The sequence below is a fragment of the Cetorhinus maximus genome, chromosome 16, assembly GCF_964194155.1.
Source record: "Cetorhinus maximus chromosome 16, sCetMax3.hap1.1, whole genome shotgun sequence".
In the NCBI taxonomy this organism is placed as follows: domain Eukaryota; kingdom Metazoa; phylum Chordata; class Chondrichthyes; order Lamniformes; family Cetorhinidae; genus Cetorhinus; species Cetorhinus maximus.
The window spans coordinates 81725064-81751130 of NC_135894.1; the positions used below are offsets into that span (position 1 = coordinate 81725064).

General features: G+C 39.9%; 2 protein-coding genes across 8 annotated transcripts in view; one reads left to right on the top strand and one right to left on the bottom strand.

Annotated features, from left to right (window-relative positions):
* Positions 1 to 1547, top strand: part of sonb (SON DNA and RNA binding protein b) — a 55115-nt gene extending 53568 nt beyond the window's left edge. For both annotated transcript variants that reach the window (XM_078560212.1, XM_078560211.1), the window contains one exon: positions 1427 to 1547. In XM_078560212.1, coding sequence (XP_078416338.1) covers positions 1427 to 1532 — 106 coding nt within the window. In that variant the 3' untranslated portion in view covers positions 1533 to 1547. The remainder of the gene's footprint in view (positions 1 to 1426) is intronic.
* Positions 1 to 26067, bottom strand: part of donson (DNA replication fork stabilization factor DONSON) — a 57214-nt gene that overhangs the window by 21165 nt on the left and 9982 nt on the right. The window contains exons 3-12 of one of the 6 annotated variants that reach the window (XR_013579206.1): positions 21629 to 21829; positions 20247 to 20425; positions 19244 to 19422; positions 18734 to 18860; positions 13773 to 13880; positions 11723 to 11921; positions 8765 to 8977; positions 2551 to 2709; positions 2103 to 2177; positions 1420 to 1524 (exon numbers count right to left, since the gene is read on the bottom strand). Coding sequence is in view for 2 of the 6 variants with exons in the window: in XM_078560215.1 (XP_078416341.1) it covers positions 2572 to 2709; positions 8765 to 8977; positions 11723 to 11921; positions 13773 to 13880; positions 18734 to 18860; positions 19244 to 19422; positions 20247 to 20425; positions 21629 to 21829 (1344 nt within the window). In the remaining 4 variants the exon portion in view is untranslated. Of the gene's footprint in view, positions 1 to 897; positions 2710 to 8764; positions 8978 to 11722; positions 11922 to 13772; positions 13881 to 18733; positions 18861 to 19243; positions 19423 to 20246; positions 20426 to 21628; positions 21830 to 26067 lie in introns of those variants that run through there. The other 5 variants (XR_013579207.1, XM_078560215.1, XR_013579204.1 and 2 more) reach the window with 5 other exon arrangements.

Below are 26067 nucleotides of genomic sequence, written 5' to 3' on the forward strand. Positions count from 1 at the left end.
TCAAGATGGAATGTGTTTCTAAAAGGAAATACTAGAAGAGCTGATATCCTGAAAGCAGCAATCTGTGCTCACTATGATAATATATTTAATCTAAGTAAAGTACTTCACTGGCAACTAGCTAAATTTACAACACCAAACAAGTGACAGGATGTTTGTCTCGCTGGACCTAGATTCATAAAATTACTAGTGAATGACTTTTAACTTTCATGGGATGTGGGCATCACTGGCCAGGCCAGCATTTGTTGCCCATTCATAATTGCCCTTGAATTGAATAGCTTGGCAGTTAACAGTTCAACCACATTGCTGTGGGTCTGGAGTCACACGTAAGCCAGACCAGGTAAGGATGGCATAGTTCTTTCCCTAAAGGGCATTGATGAATCAGGTAGGTTTTTAATGAGAATTGAGCTTTCAATGTATTAATTGAATACAGTGGGATTTGAACCTGTATCCCCAGAGCCTGGGCCTCTGGATTACTAGTCTAGTGACATTATCACTGTGCCACCATCTCCCCCCCCCAGGACTGGCAGGAGCAGAGCTGAAATTTCATCTAGATTAATCTTCACTCATAATGCATAATCTAACATATGGCATTCGGTTAGAAATCTAATTTTGAAGATGTAACTAGTTAACTTAAATATGGACTCTCAGTACTGCTGTTGACTCACTGTAGCTCTGGGAAACACCTGAGGGATAGCAAGCATAACTCTCCAGCTTTTAGATCAGCAGATTGGTCACTTGTCAAGCAACAGGAGTTTGAAATTTGCCAAAACAAAAATGAAATTCAAAGCATCAGTTCATCCAGATTGGAAATAAGTAGCCCACACATTTGCACTACAGGCAAAAGCAAGTTTGAGAACATGCTTAGAAATGGTACAGTTTAAAAAAATTAGGACAAAATTTTAGTAGTAAATTTAATACTTTATAAACAATCAGGTACAATTATAAAGGCAGTGTCTCCAAAAAGTGCATTTAGCAAAATCTTTAATTCTGTAAAAACTTGGCTCTCCGTTAAAACCTGGTTGGGTCTTATTGAGTTAATGCCACATCTCAGAATGTAGAAGTCCAGTTGGCTGTAGGCTGTTCAAATAAATTTAAAACTAAATAGAGTTACAATATTTATCTCTACCTTATTTGAGATTCGCAATCACCTTCCAGACATTTTCTTTATGTAAATTGCTTGATGACCAACTCCAAAAGCAGACTGCAGTTTTCTACAAACTGAAACGTCTTTATCTTGTCACGATTTGGTTAACAGGTTATGTCAAATATTTAATCCTTTGACAGTAAAGTGCATACTAGAAAGTGTGGTGACCACATTCTCCTCAGGCAGCTGCAAACATCAAATTTTCTGTCATAGGCTAAAACAAATGTGTAAGCAAAATGCCATACAATATGATAATCAGCTTTAAACTGTTTTTGAAAATAGGTGGTTCTTGCAGCTTCTTTTGAAACAGTCAAAGGCAGATCGGCTCTCATGGTACATCCAAATGCTTCTTGTGGAGTTTTCTCTATTCCTGGCCAGTGCTGAATAGAAAACTGAAGAATGGCTACAAGGCTGGCACATTGGATTCATTGCCGTATAAGTATTCTCCAAACATTGTCTTTTAAGTCATTGAATTTGAGCAGGTGAACATTCAATTAAATAATGGGGTGATTCTTCTAGAAATTTTATTTTCTCGTGGTGTCCGTTATTTGACTAGATTGGGCTTTTTTGTTTTAAAAACACACCTAAGTTAGAAATTATATTTTTAACTCACCAAAAAGTTGAATAAAACAGCCCTCTGAATGACCTCATGCAAACAGATAACAGGCTACTTTTTGTGAAGCTAGCCATTAATATGAAACAAAATTACATTGAGATCACATATGCATGATCGATTAATCAACAGCTGAACATTTACCACAAGAGAACTTAAAAAAGGTATCTGCATTTATGTTAGCTGTCTATAACCTAACTGAGATAAAACAAAGAAAATTGAGATTCTGAACAAAGTTCTCTGACATTGATAATATAGGTATACTCTATTTAAAACAAAAGACAAATAAAATCCCATTTTTGTCATATAACCTGTCTCTTATAAAGCTAAAGAACATCATCCTACCTATTAATGCCACACCATTTCCAGAGAAAAAACAGCTCTTAGTTTGCTGGAGTGGGCTCTGACAGTAGGACCGATCTATAAACAATAATGGGAAATCTCACTAGATGCCTTTGCAATGAAAATCAAAGAGGACTTTACAAATAGCAGCCCATGACAACCCCAGCTTTGAATTTCCACATTATTAAAAATATGATATGCACTTGTTATATGCATTAAAAACCTAATTTTAGATAATACAGCTAATACAAATGTACAATACTACATTAATAACGGCATGGATGTGGTCAATTAATACACTTAATGTTTGTTGGTCCTTCATTGCTTTCATCAACTTTCACAGATAAAATCCATCTGTAGTTTTCTCAAGCTTCACACCTGCATGCTGCTGAACACCTAAAACAAAAGCATCTAGTGACAGAACGATTTTTTTTAAGGAAATCACAGCTACCACTAAAATTGCTGGTAGAGTTCATAATTTCCAGGTATATTTGTAGTCATTCATTTCTAGATGCCTCATAGAGGATTTTCCAAAGGTTGGCTGCTGCATCAGTTGATTCAGAGTTTCAGGGTGTAGACCACTATTAGAGAGCTCATCTGAAGACAGGTCCTGTTAAAATGAAAAGAGGTCAGAACATCCTTAACAGTTCTATTACAGCACATGAATAGTAAAGAATTGGAAATACTGTCTGGTGTGATCCCCTGCGTATTAAGCACAGTGAATAGTCTTTTGCACCTTTAGCTGGTGCTGAGTGTATGCTACCTGTCAATCAACTGAACACAAACCCTTTATCTCAATTATAATGTGATACACAACATTCAGTATATGCATTGTCACAAAAACACGCTTTATGTCAAATAATAATTTTTAATGTCAATTGGAGACCCAAATTGAACTTTTTAAAAACAGAAATTAAAGGTGACTTGAGTCGCAGCCAAAGATGGCTACCCAATTTATATCGCTGCACATCACAGGGTCAAAATTCTGGAACTCCCTCAACAGCACTGTGGGTGTACCTACACTACGTGGACTGCAGCGGTTCAAGAAGGCAGCTCACCACCACCTCTGAAGGGCAATTAGGGATGGGTAATAAGTGCTGGCCTAGCCAGCGAAGACCACATTCCATAAATGAATAAAAAAGAACATTCCAATCATTGAGATGGAGACATCATGTCTGCAAGGACCCATTAAGGACAATGACCCAGGGAATATGAGTGAATCACATATCTTGTTCTCATTAGCAAGGCATTAAGGCAATCACCTGAGGTATGCAACTGGTGGAGACGAACCATAAAACCTAATTGTTTGGTCAATGGGACCTTAGCTGAGAAGGGGGTTCCATCAAGCTACAATGGGAATGCCTTAGACCCAATTACTTGAACAATGGGATTCTGGCTGAGGGGGGAATTCCCAGACATGAATTGATTAAGTTACAAGGAATACACTAGTAATGATCATGTTTGAATCAGAGTGATGGTCATGTGCGTTTCAGCTCCTGCTTTCTCTGCAGTAAGAGAACAAGCTGCTGAGATGCTGACGGGAAAAGATCCAAGTGGGGTCTCTCCTTCCTCCCTCTCCAACGTACTGCAAGTTTTTGAACTCTGTTTGTTGACCATGGCTATCCAGGGACACCCTTGCTGCAGACAGAGACTTCTTGAAGGAAATCAACCCCACACTACTGTCTCCAGAAGGACACCCAAATCAGCTGGCTACATATTTAATTTGCATCCATGAGGCAAACAGCAGGACCACCGAATTCATCCTGAAGCCAGACTGTATACCCCATCTATTTCTCTGGGCTCTAATTTGATTAATCTATTTTTCCCCACTCTGTAATCTATTTGTGTGTGTGTGTGTGTTTAAGTCAGAGCATATTTTATTATTTTTACTTAGACCAGGTTAAGTGTATGATCGGAGTGGGTGAACTGAATTGACAAGTATACCCTTTTCATAAAAACCCTGTTGCAGTCAAATGAGGAGTGGAAAAAGAGGGGAGCCATTCGATCTCTCCTCACCTGATCGTAATAGCATGCATTCCCAGAGAATTGCAGGCACCTTGATAAATCAGTAAAAGCATCCTTGTGCTAATTCCAGGGCTCATAAGAATCATGTTTTCATATTTCCCCCACTCCATTTTCTAGCTCCTTCAGATTAACTGCAATATTGTGACTACTTTACCTTAGCATTTATTATTAAATGGTGGCTTTGGACACTAGGTCATTCAACCTGCTACTACTTGCTCTGCTGGTTTCAGGACAGTTTCTTAGAGCAGCATGGTCTATAGCCAACCATATAGTAGGCTGTTCTGCACATTACCAGGTCTAATGAGACAGGATTAATTAATGGCCTCATAGTAAAGAAGTTCCTAGGTGACAGTGATCATATTTAAAAAGGGAAAGAGTAACTAAAATGAGCGTTGGTCTCCAGAGTGTGTTTGGGGAATTAATAATGGGAAATAAGGAAATGGCAGATGCATTGAATAGATATCTTATGTCTGTCTTCACCATAGAAGACACAAATAACATCCCAGGAATAATTGTAAACCAAGAGATGAAAGGGAGAGAGGAACGTAAAACAATTACAGTCACCAGTGAAAGGGTACTGAGTATTATTAGAACTAAAAGCTGACAAATCCCCAGGTGTTGGTGGACTACATCCAAGGGTCTTAAAAGAAGTGCTGCTGACAGTAGGTGCACTGGTTTTAATTTTCCAAAATTCCCTAGATTCTGGAAAGGTCCCATCAGATTGGAAACTAGCAGATATAACTCCTCTATTCAAGAAAAGGAGGAAACAGAAAGCAGGAAACTACAGGTCAGTTAGCCCAACATCCGTCATAGGGAAAATACTAGAATCTATTATTGAGGCGGCTATAGCAGGGTACTTAGAAAATCTTAATGCAATTAGGTAGAGTCAACATGGTCTTGTGAAAGGGGAATCAGGCATGACTAATTTATTAGAGCTCTTTGAGGAACTAACAAGCAAAGTTAATAAAGGGGGACCTGTAGATGTGGTATACTTGGATTTCCAAAAGGCATTTAACAAGGGGCCACTTCAAAGGTTACTACACAAAATAAGAGCTCGTGGTGCAGGGAATAAAATATTAGCATGGACAGAGCACTGGTCAGTTAACAGGAAACAGAGAATAAGGATAAATGGGTCATTTTCAGGTTGGCAAGATGTAACTAGTGGAGTGCCACAGGGATCAGCGCTGGGGCCTCAACTATTTACAATCTATATCAATGACTTGGATGAAAGGACCGAATGTATGGTTGCTAGATTTGTTGATGACACAAAGATAGGTAGGAGGGCAAACTGACGAGGACATAAAGGAGCCTACAAAGGGATATAGGTAGGTTAAGTCAGTGGGCAAAAATTTGGCAGATGCAGTATAATGTGGGAAAACATGAACTTGTGCACTTTGGCAGGAAGAATACAAAAACAGCATATTATTTAAATGGTGAGAGATTGCAGAACTCTGTGCTACAGAGGGATCTGGGGGTCCTGGAACATGAATCACAAAGAGTTAGTAAGCAGGCACAGCATGTGATTAGGAAGGCAAAAGGGATGTTGTCGTTTATTGTAAGGGGAATGGAAAATAAAAGTAGGGAAGTTTTGCTACAGTTGTACAGCGCATTGGTGAGACCACATCTGAAGTATTGTGTACAATTTTGATCTCCTTAAATAAGAAAGGGTATAACTGCATTAGAAACAGTACAGAGGAGGTTTACTTGATTGATTCCTGGGCTGAAGGGGTTGTCCTAGGAGGACAGGTTGTGTCTATATCCATTAGAGTTTAGAAGAATGCGAGGTGATCTTATTGAAACATATAAGGTCCTGAGCAGTCTTGACAAGATGGATGCTGAAAAGATCACAGTAGCTTAACAGCACAGGAGGCCATTCAGCCCATCGTGTCTGAACCGGCTCTCCAAATGAATATTATGACCTAGTGTCATTGCCCTGCCTTTTCCACACACCCCTGCACATTGTTTCTATTCAAATAATCATCTAATGCCTCTTGAATGCCTCAATTGAACCTGCCTCCACCACACTTCCAGGCAGGGCATTCAGACCCAAACCACTCGTCATGTGAAAAAGTTTTTTCTCATGTCAAATTTGCTTCTTTTGCAAATCACTTTAAATCTGTGCCCTCTCGTTCTTAATCCTTTTACGAGCGGGAACAGCTTCTCTCTATCTACTCTGTCCAGCCCCTCATGATTTTGAACACCTCTATTAAATTTCCTCCTAGCTGCCTTCCCTCCAAGGAGAACAGTCCCAACCTCTCCAATTTATCCTCATAGCTGAAGCTTCTCATCCCTGGAACCATTCCTGTAAACCCCTTCTGCATTCTCTCCAATGTGTTCACATCTTCCTATAATGTGGCGCCCAGAACTGTGCAGAATACTCCAACTGAGGTCTACTGAGTGTCTTATATAAATTCAGCATAGCCTCCCTGCTCTTGTACTCTATGCCCCTATTAATAAAGCCCAGGATACGATATGCTTTATTAACTGCTCTCTCCACCTGTCCTGTCACCTTCAATGATCTATGCACATATACACCCAGGTCTTTCTGTTCCTGCACCCTTCAAAATTTCACCCCTTATTTTATATTGTCTGTCCATGTTCTTTCTACCAAAATGCACCACTCCACACTTCTCCACATTGAACTTCATCTGTCCACTCCACCAACTGGTGTATGTCCTCTTGAAGTTCCACACTTGCAGTTCACAACATTCCCAAGCTTCGTAACATCTGCAAACATTGAAATTGTCCCTTGCGCATCAAGATCTAGATCATTAATATATATCAGGGAAAGCAAGGGTCCCAATGCTGACCCCTGGGGAACTCCACTACAAACCTTCCTCCAGCCTGAAAAATATCCATAAACCATTACTCTCTGCTTCCTATTTTTCAGCCAATTCTGTATCCACGTTGCTACTGTCCCTTTTATTCCATGAGCAATAACTTTTCTCACCAGTCTGTTGTGTGATACTGTATCAAATGCCTTTTGAAAGTCCATGTACACCACATCAACAGCATTACCCTCATTGATCTTTTCTGTTACCCCTTCAAAAAACACTCCAGCAAGGGGATGTTTCCTCTTATGAAAGAGACTAGAACCAGGGGACAGAGTTTAAAAATAAGGGGTATCCCATTTAAGACTGAGATGAGGGGATTGTTTTTTTCCTCTCAGAGGGTTGTTAATCTATGAAATTCTCTTCCCCAGAGATCAGTGGAGCCTAGCTCATAGAATATGTACAAGGCTAAATTAGATAGATTTTTAACAGACAAGAGAGTCAAAGGTTATGGGAGGCAGACAGGAAGGTGGAGTTGAGACTACAACTGGATCAACCACAATCTTATCAAATGGCGGAGCAGGCTTGAGGGGCCGTGTGCCCTAGTCCTACTCTTAATTCCTATGTTCACATGTACTCTTTTTCCACCCACAAACCTGATTTTTTGTATATCTATCGCAACTTGTTCAATTATTGTTTTTTCTTCCTGTTTCTTCTCTGCATCAGAATAAAGGACATAACTTGCATTTATATAGCATCTTTCTTGATCAAGAAGTTCCAAAGTGCTTTACAGCCAATGAAATACTTCTGAAGTATAATCACTGTTATAATGTACAAAATGCAGCAGCCAATTTAAGGTCCCACAAACAGCAATGAGATATCGACCAGATATATTCATTTATATCATTTGAGGAATGAATATTAACCAGGACAATGGGGAGTACTTTCCTGCACTTCCTTAAAATAGTGCCCCGAGATCTTTTACGTGCAGCTGAGAGCGCAAATGTTGGTTTAATGTCTCACCTGAAAGACAATACTTCCAACACAAGAATTAGGAATAGGCTATTTGGCCCCTCGAGCCTGCTCCATCCTTCGATAAGATCATGGTTGACCTCACTTCCACTTTCCTGTCTGCTCCCCGTAACCCTGGACTCCCTTGTCTAGCAAAAATCTGTAACTCAGCCTTGAATATATTCAATGATACAGCCGCCACTGCTCTGTGGGGAAGGGAATTCTACAGACTAACAACCCTCAGAGAAAAATAAATCTCTACATCTCAGTCTTAAATGGGATACCCTTAACTTTTAAACTGTGTCCCCCAGTTCTAGACTCCCCCACAAGGGGAAACATCCTCTCAGCATCCACTCTGTCAAGTCCCCTCAGGATCTTCTCTGTTTCAATAAGATCACCTCTCATTCTTCTAAACTCTAATGGGTATAGGCCCAGCCAGTTCAACCTTTCCTCATAAGCTAATTCCTTCATCCCAGGAATCAGTCAAGCGAACCTTCTCCGAACTGCTCCTAATGCAATCCTTTCTTAAGTAAGGAGACCAAAACTGTACACAGTACTCCAGATGTGGTCTCACTAAGGCACTAGCATGGCACTCTAAGTATTGCATTGGAATTTTAGCTTAGGTTTTGTTCTTAAATCCACAATATTCTGACTCATAAGCTTGAGTACTGTGTCACAACTAATGGGTCAGTTTAGTAGTGGATAGTGCAGCCTAAGCTTTAAAATAGCCATATATTTTTTCCTTTGAGATGCTGTCTGCCTAAAGAGCTTCAGAAACCTATCCATTCAGAAAAGTGGAAATACTTCATTTTTCAAAATCTACAGCCTCTTTAAAGATGAAAAACTTCTGTCCCTTACCTTGTTTTCATGTTGCTCCATTTTGAGAGCTACATTAAACACAGAAGTTGGTTCATGTGTGAGAAGGCTGGCTGTGAATCTTCCTTTCTGTGCCGACTTCAACATTAGTGTCAGAGAGTGCAGGGAGTGAGGCATGATGGGACCAGTGATCTCAAGACTGTGGGATTCCATCATCCCAGAGTGATTCTGTGTCCTAACATTAATACTTCGGGCCTGAATAAATAATGCAAAATTAAGTATACAAAAGTACTATAGTATTCACTTCTCCCCTACAAGGAATGATTAATGCAGGCTGGACAGTAGATTTCACCAAAAGAAAAACACAGAGCAAGAAATTAGGCTCATTAGCACGGTTTTTTTGACTGTGGCTAGAGAGTCAAGGGTTATGGGAGGCAAAGGGAGTACGCTTAGAGCTCCAAAATGGCACACTCAAGGCAAAAATCACACCAGATGCCACATTAGTGCAGGTGCTTGTGCTCAAGCAGTGAGATTTTGCCTTAAGTATGCACAGCAGACTGGTCATGTGATTAAACAATGCACAAAGTTGATTTGACATTAGCTGTAGCATTTTGAAGCTCAGCACTCCAGCCAACACCCCATCAAACACACACAGCTGAAGAAGCCTACACCAACCCTCCACTTTTCCCCAACAAGCAGTACACAAAAGGGATCAATTTCTTTTAGGTTAGTTGCTACTGATTTTCTACAATTTTACAAGTGTTTCAAGTTGTAAAAATCATCAGGGAGTGATGAGGCAGGACTTTTTACTAGCTTCAAGGCTTCTGCACAAACTAACTGTGGGCAGATTTGGGTGTACTAGTAGACATTTCCCTTGGACTACAGCATGATTTATGAACAGAAGGAGATTACTGGAAGATGAAGAGGTGGAAAAGTGGAGGTGGCTGGCTCTCAGCAGGAGGTCATATTCACTGAGGGTGGGCATATTCACTATGGGGGCAATTCTACCTGAACTTCAGTGAGGAACAGAGTGTGAGACATTAGCTTCAATAAGGATATTCTCACTGAAATACACTTTCTGCTGCAGCAACAACTGCAGCCTCAGAGCAAGGCAAGTACAGCATTGCCAATGACTGAGAAGGTGACTATGGTGATGAGCTTTTATGCATTTGACTCCTTCCAGACTGAAGTTATTTGCACACACTATTTCTATACACTTGTAGTTTGCCATCCACTGTTTTGTAAGGGGTAGGGGTAGGGGTTCACTGAAGCTCTTTATTCGGAGAGTGCTAATTTAATTTCATTCTCTCTTGCCAGAGAGAAGCAGGTGGAATGAGCTTTGGTACGTTTCTCCACGGTGCAGGATGCCATTGACTACACACAAATCATTTAGCAGGTGCTGCATGTCATTGCAAGTTAATCGAGCATCGCAACACCCTGCCCTTTTTGGAGGCGATCCAATTTTTAAATACTAATTCTTTCTTGGGATATGGGCATCATTGGCAAGGCCAGCATTTGTTGCCCATCCCCAATTTCCCTAGATTTGAATGGCTTGCTAGGCTATTTCAGGAGGCAATTAAGAGTCAACCACATTGCAGTGGGTCTGCAGACCAAGTAAGGACGGTAGATTTCCTTCCCTAAAGGATATACCAGATGGGCTTTTACAACAATTGGCAATGGTTTCATGGTCACTATTATTGAGACTGGCTTTCAGTTCCAGATTTATTAACTGAATTTAAATTTCACCAGCTGCCATGGTGGGATTTGAACCTATGCATTAGCCTAGGCCTCTGGATTACTAGTCCAATGACAGTACCACTACATCACATCACCCCCATTTAGCCCCAGTGCCTCACTTCATCCAATGCTTCCAGATTACTTCTAGTTAAGAGAGATGATTTTATCTCAGAAGTTTGAACAGACTGTACTAAAATAAATAAGCTATTTCATGAAGGCCAAATATTCTTCCAGTAGCTGAGTGATAGATTTCATAGGTATGTCAAAGGTATGCGCCAACCGATCTGCCCCAAATAGACACTTATTTTAGGATCCAGCTATGCCACCTAAAGTCCAGTGCAAACCACCCTCTGGAACTGACTTTATAACAGCTATAGCAGGCAGATCTCCTGCTTCTGCTCACTACTAACCTCCACATCACCAAATGAGATAGAAATCTTACGTCAATATCATAGGAACATGATTTATTCTGAGAACACCAATGGAAAGAGCAACGGAGTTGGATTTTCAACCCAAACACAAAATCAATAAATTTTAAGGCGATGTGCTGATGCTTTATTGGAAAAACGTTGTTTAAATATTCACACTCACCTCATGCACTCAAAACCATTCCACCCAAACGATATTTATGTTGGATCCCAGAACGGACAGAACCTCACCTCTTAGCTAGATTTCAGGCACTGCTCCAGCCTGACACTCAGCAAACCTGTCACCAACTATTTTATCTGAGTTTCTTAACAATGACTGCCAAAGTAGTAACAGCACCAAGCATTAAAAACACAAATTGTCTAATCTACAAAATAACAATAATTAAGAATTTCAGCTGGACTATTTAATTGGATTGTGACAGTTACAGAATGCTGGAGGGAATATTATATATGAATCTTCAGAATTTTTGTACCTTTCTAAAAAAAATCTAAGACATGTACTATTGAAGGGAATTTAGCTGCATGGGTAGAGGAATTGCCTAGGACAAGCACAAAACAACAGTAAATGGATAATTTTACTCACAAATTGGCAAGATTACAGGTGGTGGCATAGGACCCATTTTGATAAATTATTTGGACATAGATATGCGGGGACAGTATTGAAGATGCTCAAGAAAATGTAATTTTTTATGCAAATCAGGCTGCACGAAAGAAATGAAGTAAAAAAATACACAACTTTAAAAAAAACCCTGACATAATCAAATGGAACCACAAGATTTACTTTATTACACCCCCCTAATTGAAAACACAAAATTTCCATACACTTTAGTCCTACCTTTAATGTCTGCATAGTAGCTCCTCTGAATGCAACAGGTGCCAAGAGAGTAGGTGGAAGACCTGCCTGGGGTCCAGATCCAGCTACAATACTCTTATTGTTTATCAGGAAGTTCAACAAAGTGAATGTGTGAAGGCCCTTCACCAGTGCAGCTGATTCAGGCTTATGGTCCATACGGACCACATTGTGCTCCTTACGACTGAATTTTAGCATGAAGGAAAACCCATTATAACTCCTCTCTAGTGGGGTCTTTAAGCAAAATTCTACAATTAATTTCAGTGGGAATTTGTAACAACTTAAATTTCACCAAAAAAAATTCCCTGCACAAGCTACAGTATAAATGCTTTTGAAAGCTGTTGCCCAAGTGAAATATGAAGACAATAAAAAGAGAGAATGTTGGAAATACTCTGTAGGTCTGGCAGCATCTGTGGCAAGAAACAATTAATATTTCAAGTTGATAACCTTTCATCATAAATGTGTAAAGTTACAGATGTAACAGATTTTAAGCAAGTGAAAGGGGAAGGATGGGAAAAAGAATAAGAATGAAAGTCTTTCATATGATGGAAGGTAGGAGAGATTAAATGACAAAAGAGTTGATAGTGCAAGACCAAAGGGAATATGGGACAAGTTAAAAGATGTCTTGTAGAAATGTGAATATTAGAAATCATGAACAGCTGCCATCTAAAAGCTAGCAAAGAAAAAAAACTAAATTAAAGGAAAAGGAAACAAAATAGAAGAAGTTACAATCTATAATTGTTGAACTCAGTGTTGAGCCTGGAAGGCTGTAAAGTATCCACTTGAAAGATGAGGTACTGTTTCTCAAGCTTGTGCTGAGTTTTACTGAAACACTGCAGGAGGCTGAAAACAGAAAAGTCAGAGTGGGAGCAAGGTGGAGAATTAAAACGACAGGTAACCAGAGGCTCGGGATCACAGTTGCAGACTGAACATAATGTAGAGATCATCTATCCTGAACAGTGAATACTGTTAACTAAATTTAAAATACTCCTGGAAGGAGTATTTGGGGCCTAACACAATGAGAATGGAGGGTGTAAAAGGGCAGGTGTTGCATCTCCTGTGCTTGCAGGGAATAAAGTGATGTTGGAAAGGTATGGGGGTGACTGAGGAGTGGATCAGGTATCGCTAATGGAACAGTCCCTTTGGAATGCTAACCAGGGAAGATTATGCAAGTCCCCCCCACTACCCACCTTTCCCATCCACCACCCAACTTTGGTTAATTTGTTATTTCCACATTTCTTCTCCAACTTCCTACCCTCTTCTCTCTCCCCCTATGTTCTTTGGAGTTTAGAAGAATGAGAGGTGATCTTACTGAAACATTTCTAATGGGGCCTGACAGGGTAAATGCTGAGAGGATGTGGGGAAAGCTAGAATTAGGGGGTACAGTTTCAAAATAAGGGGTCTCCCCATTTAAGACAGAGATGTGGAGGAATTTCTTCTCTCAGCGTGTGCTTAGTTTTTGGAATTCTCTTTCCCAGTGAGCATTGAAGTCTGGGTCATTGAATATATTCAAAGATGAATGAAGATAGATTTTTGATTGACAAGGGAGTCAAGGGTTATAAAGGTTATACAGGTAGAAAAGTGGAGTTGAGGCCCCGATCAGATCAGCCATGATCTTACTGAATGGAGGAGGCTCGAAGGGCCGAACGACCTGCTTCTATGCTCTTATGTACTTCCAATCATCACGATGATAGGAGAAATAATTGACAGTGTTATCTAGTGGCACGTAATCAAATGACTCACCAATAACCTGCATGTTGATGCTTAGTTTAGGTTCCATCAGGCCTACTGGCTCCAGATGGCATTTACCTTGGCCCAAATATGGACAAAAGAGGGAAAAGCTTCAATAGTATGTCTTTTTTTCAGCAATACTCAGGTTCTGTACTACCAAACGACTATATGTGTTCTGTTTGCAAAATCATTTAAGAAAATGGTGAAAATGAAAACTCCAATTCTGTGCCAATTTCTCCTCACTAAAAGCATAATGTCCGTTTCACCTCTTCATCCACCACAAAATCTAGGTTTAAAAGGATACAGTTTAATGGACACGGAATCAGGCTTCTTAATTTTGTCCTGTACTCCCATCTCCTTGAGCCAGGAAAACCCTCCATCATCATCATCATCACTACTACCAGCTTGTTCTCTACATTAAAATGAAAAAAAATGTGTGCCAGTTAATCCTTCATGACTGCAGAGACATATTCATGGAAAAACATTTAAAAAACTGATTAACAGTCATTCAAGGCCTCATAACTGCTTAAAATTATCAAAATTATAAATAAGCTTTCTTATATGATAGAATTAACAACCTTCAACATTTATTGTTTTTTTTCAGTTTTCAATTTGGTATATTACAACATATGCAAACATTAGCATATTAATGAAACACATCTATTTGCAACAAATGGTTGCAATGGTGTCTGGATTTCCTATTTGCAGTTCTAATGAAAGGTCACAACTTGAAATGTTAACTGTTTCTCACCACTTTTTCTGAATGTTGCCTCAGTTCTAGTCATTTTGATATTTTTAAAAAAAATAGAATATCTATTACTGAACAATCTACAATAATATGCCCTTTTTGTCTGTCCAGATTGTTTTGACTGGTCAGTTTAAGGGGTGCATCTGTTGATTTAGGATCTTCCTCCTTTATTCCAGGCGGCCGTGAATGTTGAAATTGTGCTGCAATAGAGTACACGCTTTCAGCTGATAATTAAGAACAGCTGTCCCCAATTGGGCTTCATTACTACGGTATAAAAAGGTGTTCACAATGGGCTGGCGGTAGAGAGAAAGTGGAAGAGTTTGTGTATTTACTTTGTAGTCTTGGAAATAAATCTGTCCTAAGGTAAAGGCTGGCTTGAGACTCATTCTTTCCTGAGCAAACAAATAGTGGATATAACATGGTAGCAGAGGATGGACATTGAGCTCTGGTGATTGGTTGTTGAATAAAAAGTTTTGTCTCTATCTTTTGAGAGAAAAAGAAACATACTACTCTTGGCAACCTCAGGTACAGAACAGATGCAAAATTGTAAGCTTTGATTATCTACCTTTTTTTTTGGAGGTGGAACCATATCATCAATGGGAAAATGAAGTTGAAATGTGGATGTGGGTTACCTTGTTACCCTGGAAGCAGCAAGGTATGGCCTTGGTGTTGTCATTTCCAGCAAAACATAAGATTAGGTGTAAGGTAATTTTGAATTGGATGTGAATGACTTGGACACTGAAGAAAGATTAACCCTTCTATACAGTTTTTGGATAAGTTTTACAAAAACGATTTGTAGGAAGTGTATGAAGTATGATAGAGTTAAGAAAACAGATGATCAGTCCATAGAGGAGTATATTATGGACTTTGATAAGTGGTATAAGAGACTGAAAAAAGTTTAACCTTAAAATCCCAGAGTCTGTTTGGCTTTCAAGTTACTGGACTGTGCACATTTCTCATATTGATAGGCCTTTGGTTTTGATGGAGGTTCAATTTCACAGAAAAGACTTGTTCTTAGACCAAACGGCTGCTGCCCTAAAGATTTTTAGGAAAGCCGTCATTTCCAGCTGCTTTCCTATCAAACACAGACAACTCTGCTATACAGAAAAGGATAGAAGACTCCATGGTTACTGAAGTTCGAGACTGTACTGAAATCTGTTTGTAACATTTTGGCAAAGACTGATAGGTGGTCTGAAATTGGTTGCACTTTTAACCAAGAATTGAGACAAAGTGAGTCTGGGATGGTGATCATAAGTGCTTGAACCTGAGAAATGCATGGGGAATAATTAATAGGTGTTATTGGTATGATTCCAAATATCATTATGCAATGAATTGCCTGCAGTAAAAGAATAGTGTCTTTGAAATAACCCATTAAGCAGATACCTCCAACACTGAGAATAGGATGATGAAGGAATCTGCCATGAAGGAATTATTGGTCAATGGAAGTTTGAGTCCGGTATCAGCAGATGACTAAGCACCACGTGCATCTCATACTCTCATAAATTTTGTGGGGCAGACCCAGCGAGTTTAGACGTGATAGATCAGGAGTTAGATATTGGTAGAAAGTCCTTGGGAAAAAATAGCCCTTTCCTGTTTATCACAGGATGGGTGCCCAAAATGGGTTCTGGGGTATTGTACCGTCCAGAAGGACTGGATAACTGGAGGGATGCAACAGTGGTGGGATGGGCTGTAAAATCTACTGGAAAATATAAGAATTGGCTGAATGTCCAGGAGGATGGACTGGGAGAGTTGAGTACAAGAATGGAAAATAAGGAAGCAAAGCCCAAGTTATAGTAATGGGTCGGGTGATGAGTCCCAGGCGAGGACACATTCATGGGGTATACAGGGGGTCTAACAGTAGGAGCTTGGAAAGACTTCAATAGGCAAGTAGGGGTTGCAGCCTGACTAGACAACAGAGTGGTGAATGCTGAACTATTACACCAAAAGAGCAGAAGCAGGAATTCCCATGACCGAGTGGTTTTTATAATCGCTAACAAGTTGGGGAATAAAGCTAAACATAAGGAATAGGATAGTTGGAGGGAGTTTGGTAGTTTTCAGGGGTCCCAAATGGGGGTCATCCAGCATTATCACAAAATAGTATGGTCTGAGGTTACTTTACACCAGCAATCTTATTTGGAGAGAGTTAACCCCACCACAGTCAGGCAGGCTAAGTCCGCACAAAGATGCAGATGCTTTCAGGGACGAGAGGGAGCAGCTGTGAAGTCTAGTTAGATTGGTTGGGCATACTAACAGGGCTGGATGCAAGCTTTGATGTTCTTGAACTGAGTACTACAATGAAACATCCCAAGGTCTAGGACATCTTATGGGTGAACAAAACATTACAAGATAAGTTAAAGATGGAGAAATGTGTATGAAGTTTCCAACTGTGGGCGGACCCAAGAACAGAAAACTGAATGTGTTCAGTAACACCTCTTTGGCAAACTTTGATGGGTTTTCAAGCGGGTTTCATAATATTTCTTGAGTGAAAATGGGAAGTGTTGTCCCTTGGCTTGGAAAGTCAAGGAAGTAAGATGAGTAGTAAAGAGCATCCTGGCTGCAGAGAGTCTCGCACTAGTCAGGTGATTGACGTAACTTTTTTAAGATTTAAAAAAAATGCCAGGGGAAATGTCCCAGTACAATGTTATGTTGACAATCTATCCCTTTGGGATAATGTACACTCCACAGGGAGTATGAGTGAAAAAAGGATTACTAACTGAGATCGCAAGTCTGCAACAAATGGAGTAGTTTGATGCAAGCCACCAGTTTTATCAGATTAATTCAGCAAAAGGATGGCTTGTAGTGAAAAAATTGTTGGGGGTATTTGAGGGCCAACTCAGGATGTAAATGTTGAAAATGTGACTTTTTCCTGTCTTCAATTTCTACTTTTTTTGTCTGAAAAGAAAATGCACTTTTTGCATGAAGAGAATCTGTTAATGTTGAAATTGTGCTGCAATAAATGTCATGCTTTAAATAAGTAATTAAGAATAGTTGTCCCCAACTTGGGAGGCATTCATTACTAGGGTATAAAAAGATGTTCACACTAGGTAACGGAAGAGTCTGTATTTACTCTGCAGTTTTGGAAATAAACCTGTCTTAAGGTACAGGCTGGCTTCACTCATTCTTTCCTGAGCATATGATTATTGGATCAAAAATTGTTACATTCAATACAATAAGGTGTGCGTCTGTTGGTGGATTTATTTGGTGGATGGTGCTCGGGTTTAGTTTGTGGTGTCATTTAACTGGGATGCGAGTATTGAAAATCAAGTCTTTTATTTTAGCAAGATGAGATGCATGACAATTTTTTAACTGCAAGGAAAAAAATCCGTGGAAGGTAAACTCTTTCGGATATGGTTAGGCAAGGAGCTGACTCTCTCTCCCCAGAGTACGATGAAGCAAAGCACAGACTCTCTCCCTTGCGACACAGTGCCAACCTATCAAGCAGCTCACTGATGGCCTGTTCCTCACACATACACACAAACAACAATTGTCTACAAGCTATTTGACCATCAGGACATCACAGTCCAGCTGAATCCTGACTCCATCTGATGTCCGCACACGCACACACACTCTTTCTGGAGTGGATTGTATCCTGAGATCATTGCACTCAGCAGAAAATACATCACTGCCCCTTAATATGCTTTTAGTCTTGGGAAATTTCTATTTACTATTGATGAAATACATTTCAAAGAATGTTTAACATTTAAATTAAGTGCAGGTACAATGGCTTTATGCAGAAAATCTGATTAAAAGAAAAAGGCAGATGAATGTGAAGATGCGCATGTGGAGGCTGGTAGGGTGCATTTAGCTTTTGGAGGTGAGTGGTGAAATGAATTCTTTATTTTTTTAGCAAGATGAGATGCATGAAAATTTGTACAAATGTTGTTTCAGGGAAGTGGTTACTACTAACTGCAGTTTCTTTAACCCAATTTGAGATGAGTGATGTCCTGCTTGGCTACCCATGATTGGTGGTGGCAGCAGGGTTGATGGAGGAAAAAAAAAACACAAAACAAGAACATACAAACTATCCTGGCTGGAGGGAGCAATTGGGTGGGAGAGATGGGACATGGCTTTAGAAGGACCAGGGGTGGAAGGAAAGCATGGGAGGTGAAAATATTCCCAATGGGACTTTCATATTTTATGGTAAACAAGTCACAAGGCTAGACTTTTGACAAAATTTGTATTTATATTCCTAGGCCTATTTTTAAACATGGGCAGCTTAATGTGGCTTTCTCCAGAGTGAGACGTTTTGATTCAGTTAAAGAGTTTGGTGAAAGAATAACCAGAAATCCTATATTGTAAAAAAAAGTACTGTTGCAATAAAAGATACTAATTACACCACAAACGTTTTACAGGGTCTATGCTAGTATGCCTAGTTCATAGATGGTAATTAGAACTGTGATCTTAAAATTAGACTTTTTTGTTTGAATAACTACCTGTGGCAATCAAATTAAAACAGATGTACAGGATATATACCCATAGTGTTTTTCCACATCAACTTAGCCATAAGGAAGACTTACTTATGAATGTCTGAGCTTGCTTCCTGTGTTTCAAAACCTAGAGTGTCTCTTTCCACATCTGCAGTTTCGTTTACTTTTTTCTTTCCATTTTTACCATCTTCCAGCAAGGGTAAGGAAAATGTGATCCCTATGTAAAGGTAACAATGTCATCAGCTAGTAAGCACCATCTTATAACCATGAGCAACAGGGTATCCAGAACGGGTGCCAATGTTGCTGTTTTCACTGAATGATCACTCACTGTATCATAACATGACTGGAATATCAGCAAGTTTCAACTGGATCATAAAGCCATTTGAATGAAGGGGGCAGAAAAAGAAAAGCAATGATACAGTGCCAAAATAACCTCAGCTATGAACATTTTTGAATATTTTTGCACAATGTACCTTACAAAAGATTTGTTACAATAAAACTCAACAGATCACGAATCAACCCGAGTATCAACCATGGGTATATAAAGTTTTAAAATGTGTTCTCCCAAAACAACAGTTTTACACACATATAGCGTCTTACCTTCATTTTTCATAGCTTCTCTAAGGCCCCTTGTTGTAGGGGAAATAACAGCTGTCAGCACACCACTCCCTGCTACTCCAGGTGCCCGGAACAGCACGGTGAATTGATATGTGCAGAAGTAGAAAAAGGGGCAAAGCTTGGCTCGTAGTAAGTTATATAATGAACTAAAGCTGAGTGACCTGGGGAAATTGAAGAAAAAGGTGGTCATTTACAACTAATTAAATTCATTTTTCTCTCCTCATAATCTTCTCTTTGTTCCTTCTGCAGACACTGACCAATACTAAATTTTGATTTTTCCAGTAATTGGATTCCTACACTACCTTCCAAGTGCAAGCTTAGACATTCAACTTGCAAGCATGCACGTTGTAGTTGTGGTTGGGTCAGCAGTGAGGAAATATAGACTTTGCACTTATTTAGATAACTTCACACACCCTCTGGGAACATCAAAGCATTTTCTAATGAATATATTACATTTTAGTGCTGCCTTGCATTGAAATACAGCAGCTAGATTGTACAAAAATCTTACATGCAGCAAATTAACAAAAGGGCCTGATAATCTGTTTCTTTGGTGTTGAAAGTGGAATGTTGACCAGGACAAGAGAACTTCCCTGGCTTCTCTGAGCCGTGGAATCTTTTATGCCCACCTTAAACAGGCTGACAAGATGTGATTGTAAAACCTCACCTAAAAAACATCATACAAAAATACTGCATCTCTGCAGTACTGCAGGTGACCCCAATGATGAGACACACTCAGAATTTTACAACCGAGAAAGCCATTTGGTCAATTCTTCCTTTTTGTGTAAGATGACTGAGTAACAGTCCTTTCACCTCAAGCTCAAAGCCCAGACTTTTGGTATGCAAGAGTCCTCACTATCAAGTGTGAAATGCATTAACAAGCCTCAGCTCAATTTGTAGAGTGCGTGAACCATTCCAAAAGACTTTCCATCATTTTCGTTTTAATCCTTGTACAATTTAGGTTTCTAAAAAAGAGAAAAACATGTACCATTCACTCATTAGCACTTGCTGGAGTTCTTCATCTTGTGACCACGGACTGTTCTTGCCTGCCATTTTCCGTTCTGCTCCTATTCGAGGGAAAAGCGATAGCCATGGCAGTGAGGGATGAAGCCAGTATACAAGACTCTGCTGAAATGCACAGCGTAAATCTGTGCATGATCTTGGGTCCTAGATAAAAGTAAAAATGAGTGAGACAAACTGTGCTCACTAATGAATTATAGCTCATTCAGTATTGGATTAATTCTAAACAACCTGACTTTAGAAATATGTGAGGGCAGAATGAGTAACTTGAGGTCATGTTTATATGACTATAGCACACTGGGGCCAATTTCTGTCTCCCTATTTCCCCATTTATCTGGTTTAATGAGGAAGGAAGGAGAGGAAAATTGCAACACAAAAAAGCAATATACTGCTGGAGACCTGCCTCTTTGAATTTTCAGCTTGGCTTTGATTTAGGCAGACAGCACACCCACCTGAAACTAGTGAAGGATAATTAATGAAGGATCTATTAATTCGGTTTGGTGTCAGTCAAAGCTGTCACTGCTGCTTCCTCAGGTCACTCTCAAGCAATGGGCAGACAGGTCAGAAAATGATCATTGTAGCTCTAATTGAAAGAGATAAGAAGCTACAATAGTGCGAAGCCAGAAACAGGTCTTGTAATGACTATTTTTTTGGAACATGTTGGCTTTAAAGCTTTCTTTCATCTCAGAGACACGACCGAGGTTGGCAGTACATGCATTTCGCCTCCTGGATGTACAACCTGCCAGAGTAGCTGTACAACAGACACCACCAGCTGGAGGAAGAAGACTGGGCTGACCACAGAAGACCTAGTGAAGTGTATTTAAGGAGGACCTCAAAGGGCAGGAGAGCTGGGCTGGAGTGAAAGAGATTGTGATGAACTGGGGCCAGTGGCAGAGTATTGCTGCCTGTCATCTCAACTTGTTGCTCTTTTAAATTTCTCTGTCACAATAATGTGCTGCTCCATTGGTCCCCCTTTCATGCTCTTTTCAGCTCTTCCTTTGAAGGTGAAGGCCCAGTTCAGCATCTGACCAACTGGATTTGCCAGCTTTCGAAATGACAAGCTGTCTACAAGAGTTGTGACTAGTGCTGGCACCTTGCCTCTTGTATTTAATTGAGACGTTTATCACAAAAATCAATTTGGCCTCCTGCTGATAAATTGGTTGCTTTGCCCATCTAATGTACAGCAGAAATAAAAATCAACACCATCAGCTGGAAACTGAATTTGGATCAAGTTTTAATAGCTATTTGAAATTAAGAGTGAAGTGCATTTAATAAGTCAAAATTTACTTTGATCATAGCTTCACATCGCACCTTTTTCAACAATTATGTTAGAGACAATTCACTTAGTACCTCTATATGCAGAGGGAAATCAACTACTGAGGAACGACAGTGCTGTATTAACCCTTTGGCTTCCTCTGATGCCTTGAGATGACCTGTCCAAGTAAAAGGGTAAGGGGATTTGAAAAGTACCCATGTTTTGACACTCCAGTCTGCAGGAAACTCTTTGGGCAAAGATGTGCATTCAGATAATGCTTCAGGATTTTGTAAGTTCTGGGAAAACAAAATAGGAAAGGTGACCTGTTACAATCAAATCCAGAATAAAAGTTGGTATAGGAAACAAACTCCATTTTACAATATCCTTTTATACTCTGGAGATTAAAATATTTATTCTAGTACACAACATATATTCCAGGTGGTCAGATCTATTTCTGAGCTACGGCAATTGGTTCTGTCAACAGCAAAACCATAGGATTATAGTACTGAAATTTATTCAAAAAAATTATTGTCCCTAGGTTATTTTGCAGTGGTTACCAACAACAAATCACATTGACCTCGTTAACAATTAAATCCCAGGGGAGCTGCTGAGATGGCTTAATGAAGAAAGCATCATACAGAAACATACAGACCAGAAGATCTCAAATGAGTTTCCAAGTTTGTGCCAAGTTAAGTGATCTCAGCCAAGAGGGTACAATTCGCCTTGGTGAATGATGAAAGGGAAAAAAAAAATGCCTGTATTGTCACTCCTGGAGGATGGTAGACAGTGGTGTTTCCCAAGGGTCAGTGCTAGGACTAGTGCTATTTTTTTGCTGTATATGAATCACTGAGATCTTGGAATACAGAGTAGAGTTTCAAAATTTGTTGATACCACCAAACTTGGAAATAGCAATCAGTGAGGATGATACAAAGCCTGCAACATGACAGACAAGCTAGCAGAATGGGCAAGCAAGTGCAATTTAATATAGAAAAATGCAAAATAACGCAGAAGGGATAGAGAGGCGCAATATAGATTTAATGGCAGTTCTAAAGAGTGTGCAGAAACAGAAGGACCTGGTGGTGCATGTGCATCGATCACTGGAGGTCGCAGGACATATTGAGAGGATGTTTGCAGAACATATGGGATCTTGGGCTTCAGAAATAGAGGCATTGAGTACAAAAGCAGAGAAGTTGTGCTATATCTTTATAGAGCTCTAGTTAGGGCCCAACTAGAGTATTGTGTCCAATGCTGGTCACCATACTTTAGGAAGCATTCTTGAGAGGGTGTAGAAGAGATTTACCAGAATGGTACTAGGGATGGAAATTGGGTGGGCACTTGAAGAAAATAAACCTTAAGGGCTACTGGTATCGAGTGGGACTGACTGGATTGCTCTGCAGAGAGCTGGCATGGACTTGATGGGATAGTTACAAAGTTACGTTGGAAAAACTGGAGTTGCTCTCCTTGGAGCAAAGGAGATTGAGGGAAAATTTGACAGAAGTGTACAAGATTATGACTGGTTGGGATAAGATAGATGAGGAAAAACTACCTTTAACTGATAAGGACACAGAATTAAGGTTTTTGGCAGGAGTTGCAGGGGGAATGTGAGGAAGAACTTTTTTTTTTACAATGGGAGTGGTAATGACCTGGAACACACTGCCCATAAGGGTGGTGGAAGCAGAAACAATCAACGATTCCAAAGAGGAAATTGGGTGGGCACTTGAAGAAAATAAACCTTAAGGGCTACTGGTATTGAGTGGGACTGACTGGATTGTTCTGCAGAGAGCTGGCATGAACTTGATGGGCCAAATGGCCTCCTCCGGTGCTGTAAAGGGAGATGGTGATATAGTGTAATGTCACTGGAGCAGTAATCCAGAGGCCCAGGCTAATTTCTGAGGACATAGATTCAAATCCCACCATAGCAGCTGGTGAATTTGAATTCAATAAATTTGGAATATAACACTAGCAGTAACCATGACAACTATTATTGATTTTGTTAAAAAAAACACACCTGGTTCAGTAATGTCCTACAGGGGAGGATATCTACCATGCTTACCTAGTCTGGCCTACGTGTGACTCCAGACCCATAGCAACGTGGTTGACTCTTAAATGGCCTAACAAGTCACTCAGTTCAAGGGCAATTAGGGTTGGGCAACAAATGCTGGCTTTGCCAGCGATGCCAAATTCTCATGAAAAATTTTTTTAAAAATGACTCCTGATTGCTATCCAGAGACATTGCTGAAAAGTGCATGCCTGGGTTGACTTCTACATTTGATGTTCAAGGTTTTGGCTCAATGGTAGAGGAGGGCTGCTGCCATTCTTGCAATAATTACCCACTAAAAGACAACACGGAGTGAGGAAAACTTGAAGAAAAACCAAGTCACAATATAGTGGAGCTTTATATTTACATAATGGGGACTCCGCAAAAGTGTAATGCCACCTATAATACTATGCAGAAGTAGGTAAGTTTGGTATTAATGCACCATGATCATCAAAAGATATAAAAACTGAAAATGCTGGAAGTATTCAGCAGTTGTGGCAACATCTGTGGAGAAAGAAACAATGAGAGCATTTCAAAACTGGGAAAAGATACAATAGCAAGTGAAAGAGGCGAGTTACGCGATGTCATCATCAAACATCTTCCCCATCCCTCCCCCAACAGCATTCTCAATGCCCCCCACCCTTCCGAGGGCATCCTCCCATGCAAGTGCAGGAGACGCAGCACCTGCCCTCACCTTTCAAGGTTCTAAACACTCCTTGCGGGTGAAACAGTGATTTACTTGTACTTCTTTCAATTTAGTATAGTGTAGTTGCTACTCACGATATGCTGTCCTCTTCATTTGGGAGCTCAAATACAAATTGAGTGATTGGTTTATGGAACATCTCTATTTAGTCCACAAGCATGACCCGAGTTTCTGCTCATCTGTCATTTTAATTCTTTCCCTTGCTCCTACTCTGACCTTACTGTCATCGGCCTCCAGGAGTACTCAAAAAAGCTCAACATAAATACACACCTTTCAGTTAGACACTTTACAGCCATCCGGATTTGACAGTAAGTTTAGCAATTTTAGATTGTAACTTCTGTCGCAATTTTGTTTCCTCTTTCTTGTTGGTTTTGGTTTGTCTCTCATTTTTCTTTTCACTTTCAAATGGCAGCTGTTCCTGATTCTGCCATTCACACCTCCTCAAGATACATCTTTATTTCTTTACTTATCCCATTACCACTTCCTTTGGCTTTACAACATCAACACTTTTATCATTTAACCTCTCTTGCCTGCCACCATATCACAGGACTCATCATTTGTTAATTTGTCTTGCTTAAAATCCATTACATCTCTAACTTTTTCCAGTTCTGATGAAAGGTCATCGACGTAAAACATCAACTCTATTTCTATCTCCACAGATGCTACCAGACCCACTGAGTGTTTCCACCATTTTCTGTTATTTCAGATTTCTAGCATTGCTGTATTTTGCCTTTGCATTGGGCAAAAGGTATATGTAGCAGTGTAGCCAGCTAGTATTGTGCAGTAATAGAATAGGCACAGGAAATGGGGTTACATGCATGATTTTCATGAACAGGTTCATGGTCCCATCTGGACATCAAGAGCAGAACTGAGTTTGTGCGTTGGGATACATTTCATTGCCAATTTAATCTGTCTGGTGCTCAGGGTGCCACAAGGATTTAATTGCCATGGTTGGTTGGAGCCCATACTAGTGCAATGGTGGCCTTATTTCCAGGAAGAGGAAAGGGCTGTTCTGTATGCATTAGGATTTCCAAAAGATACTCACCATACATGCATATATAATTGTCACCATGCTTCAAAACTTAATTCATTAAAGGAAGTGCTTTGAAACACTAAAACACAATAGGTTCTATATAAGTGTGTGCAAGATTATAATATGTTAATTTTAAACTGCTGTCATTTCTAATTGTACATCTTTAAAAACTTGGGCCAAGTGAAAAGTTTGCTTTACATGAACAAATTGAGAGGTATCTTGGCTATGCCACCTGATCAGGCAATAGAGGGATAAAGTAGGCATTTCAAGTGACTCTTTCACATTTCTCTGACTGGTTATAAAGTAGCAATGGTAAAAGCCGAGGAACAGACCACCAACTTGGCTGTGCAGCCAGGCAATGTTGTATGGGATGGATGCTTCACCAGCTATTCCTGATCTCTGTAGACAGTAATAAGTAATTCTTTACCCTCAAGCCTAGACTGTTTTAATTACGGAGGACATCACAAGACTGTGTCCTGTCCTTGCTCAGTTTCCACATATTCACTTTTTAGGGCCTGCCACATGGTGCATTTCTCAACCGAGACCTCAGTAATTCAAAGCAGCATTCTTACCCACTGAAAACTCATAAAACCAAAGCTCAAATAAATAAAAGTGCAGGACCAGAAAAAAACTCTGCAATCCACTTGGCCAATTACAAAAAACTAATACCCCTTGAACAGCAAGCAATCTTTCCTTAAATATTTCCATACTTTCAGCCTTCATTGCCTTCCCGAACATGCCACATATTCATCACCAAAGT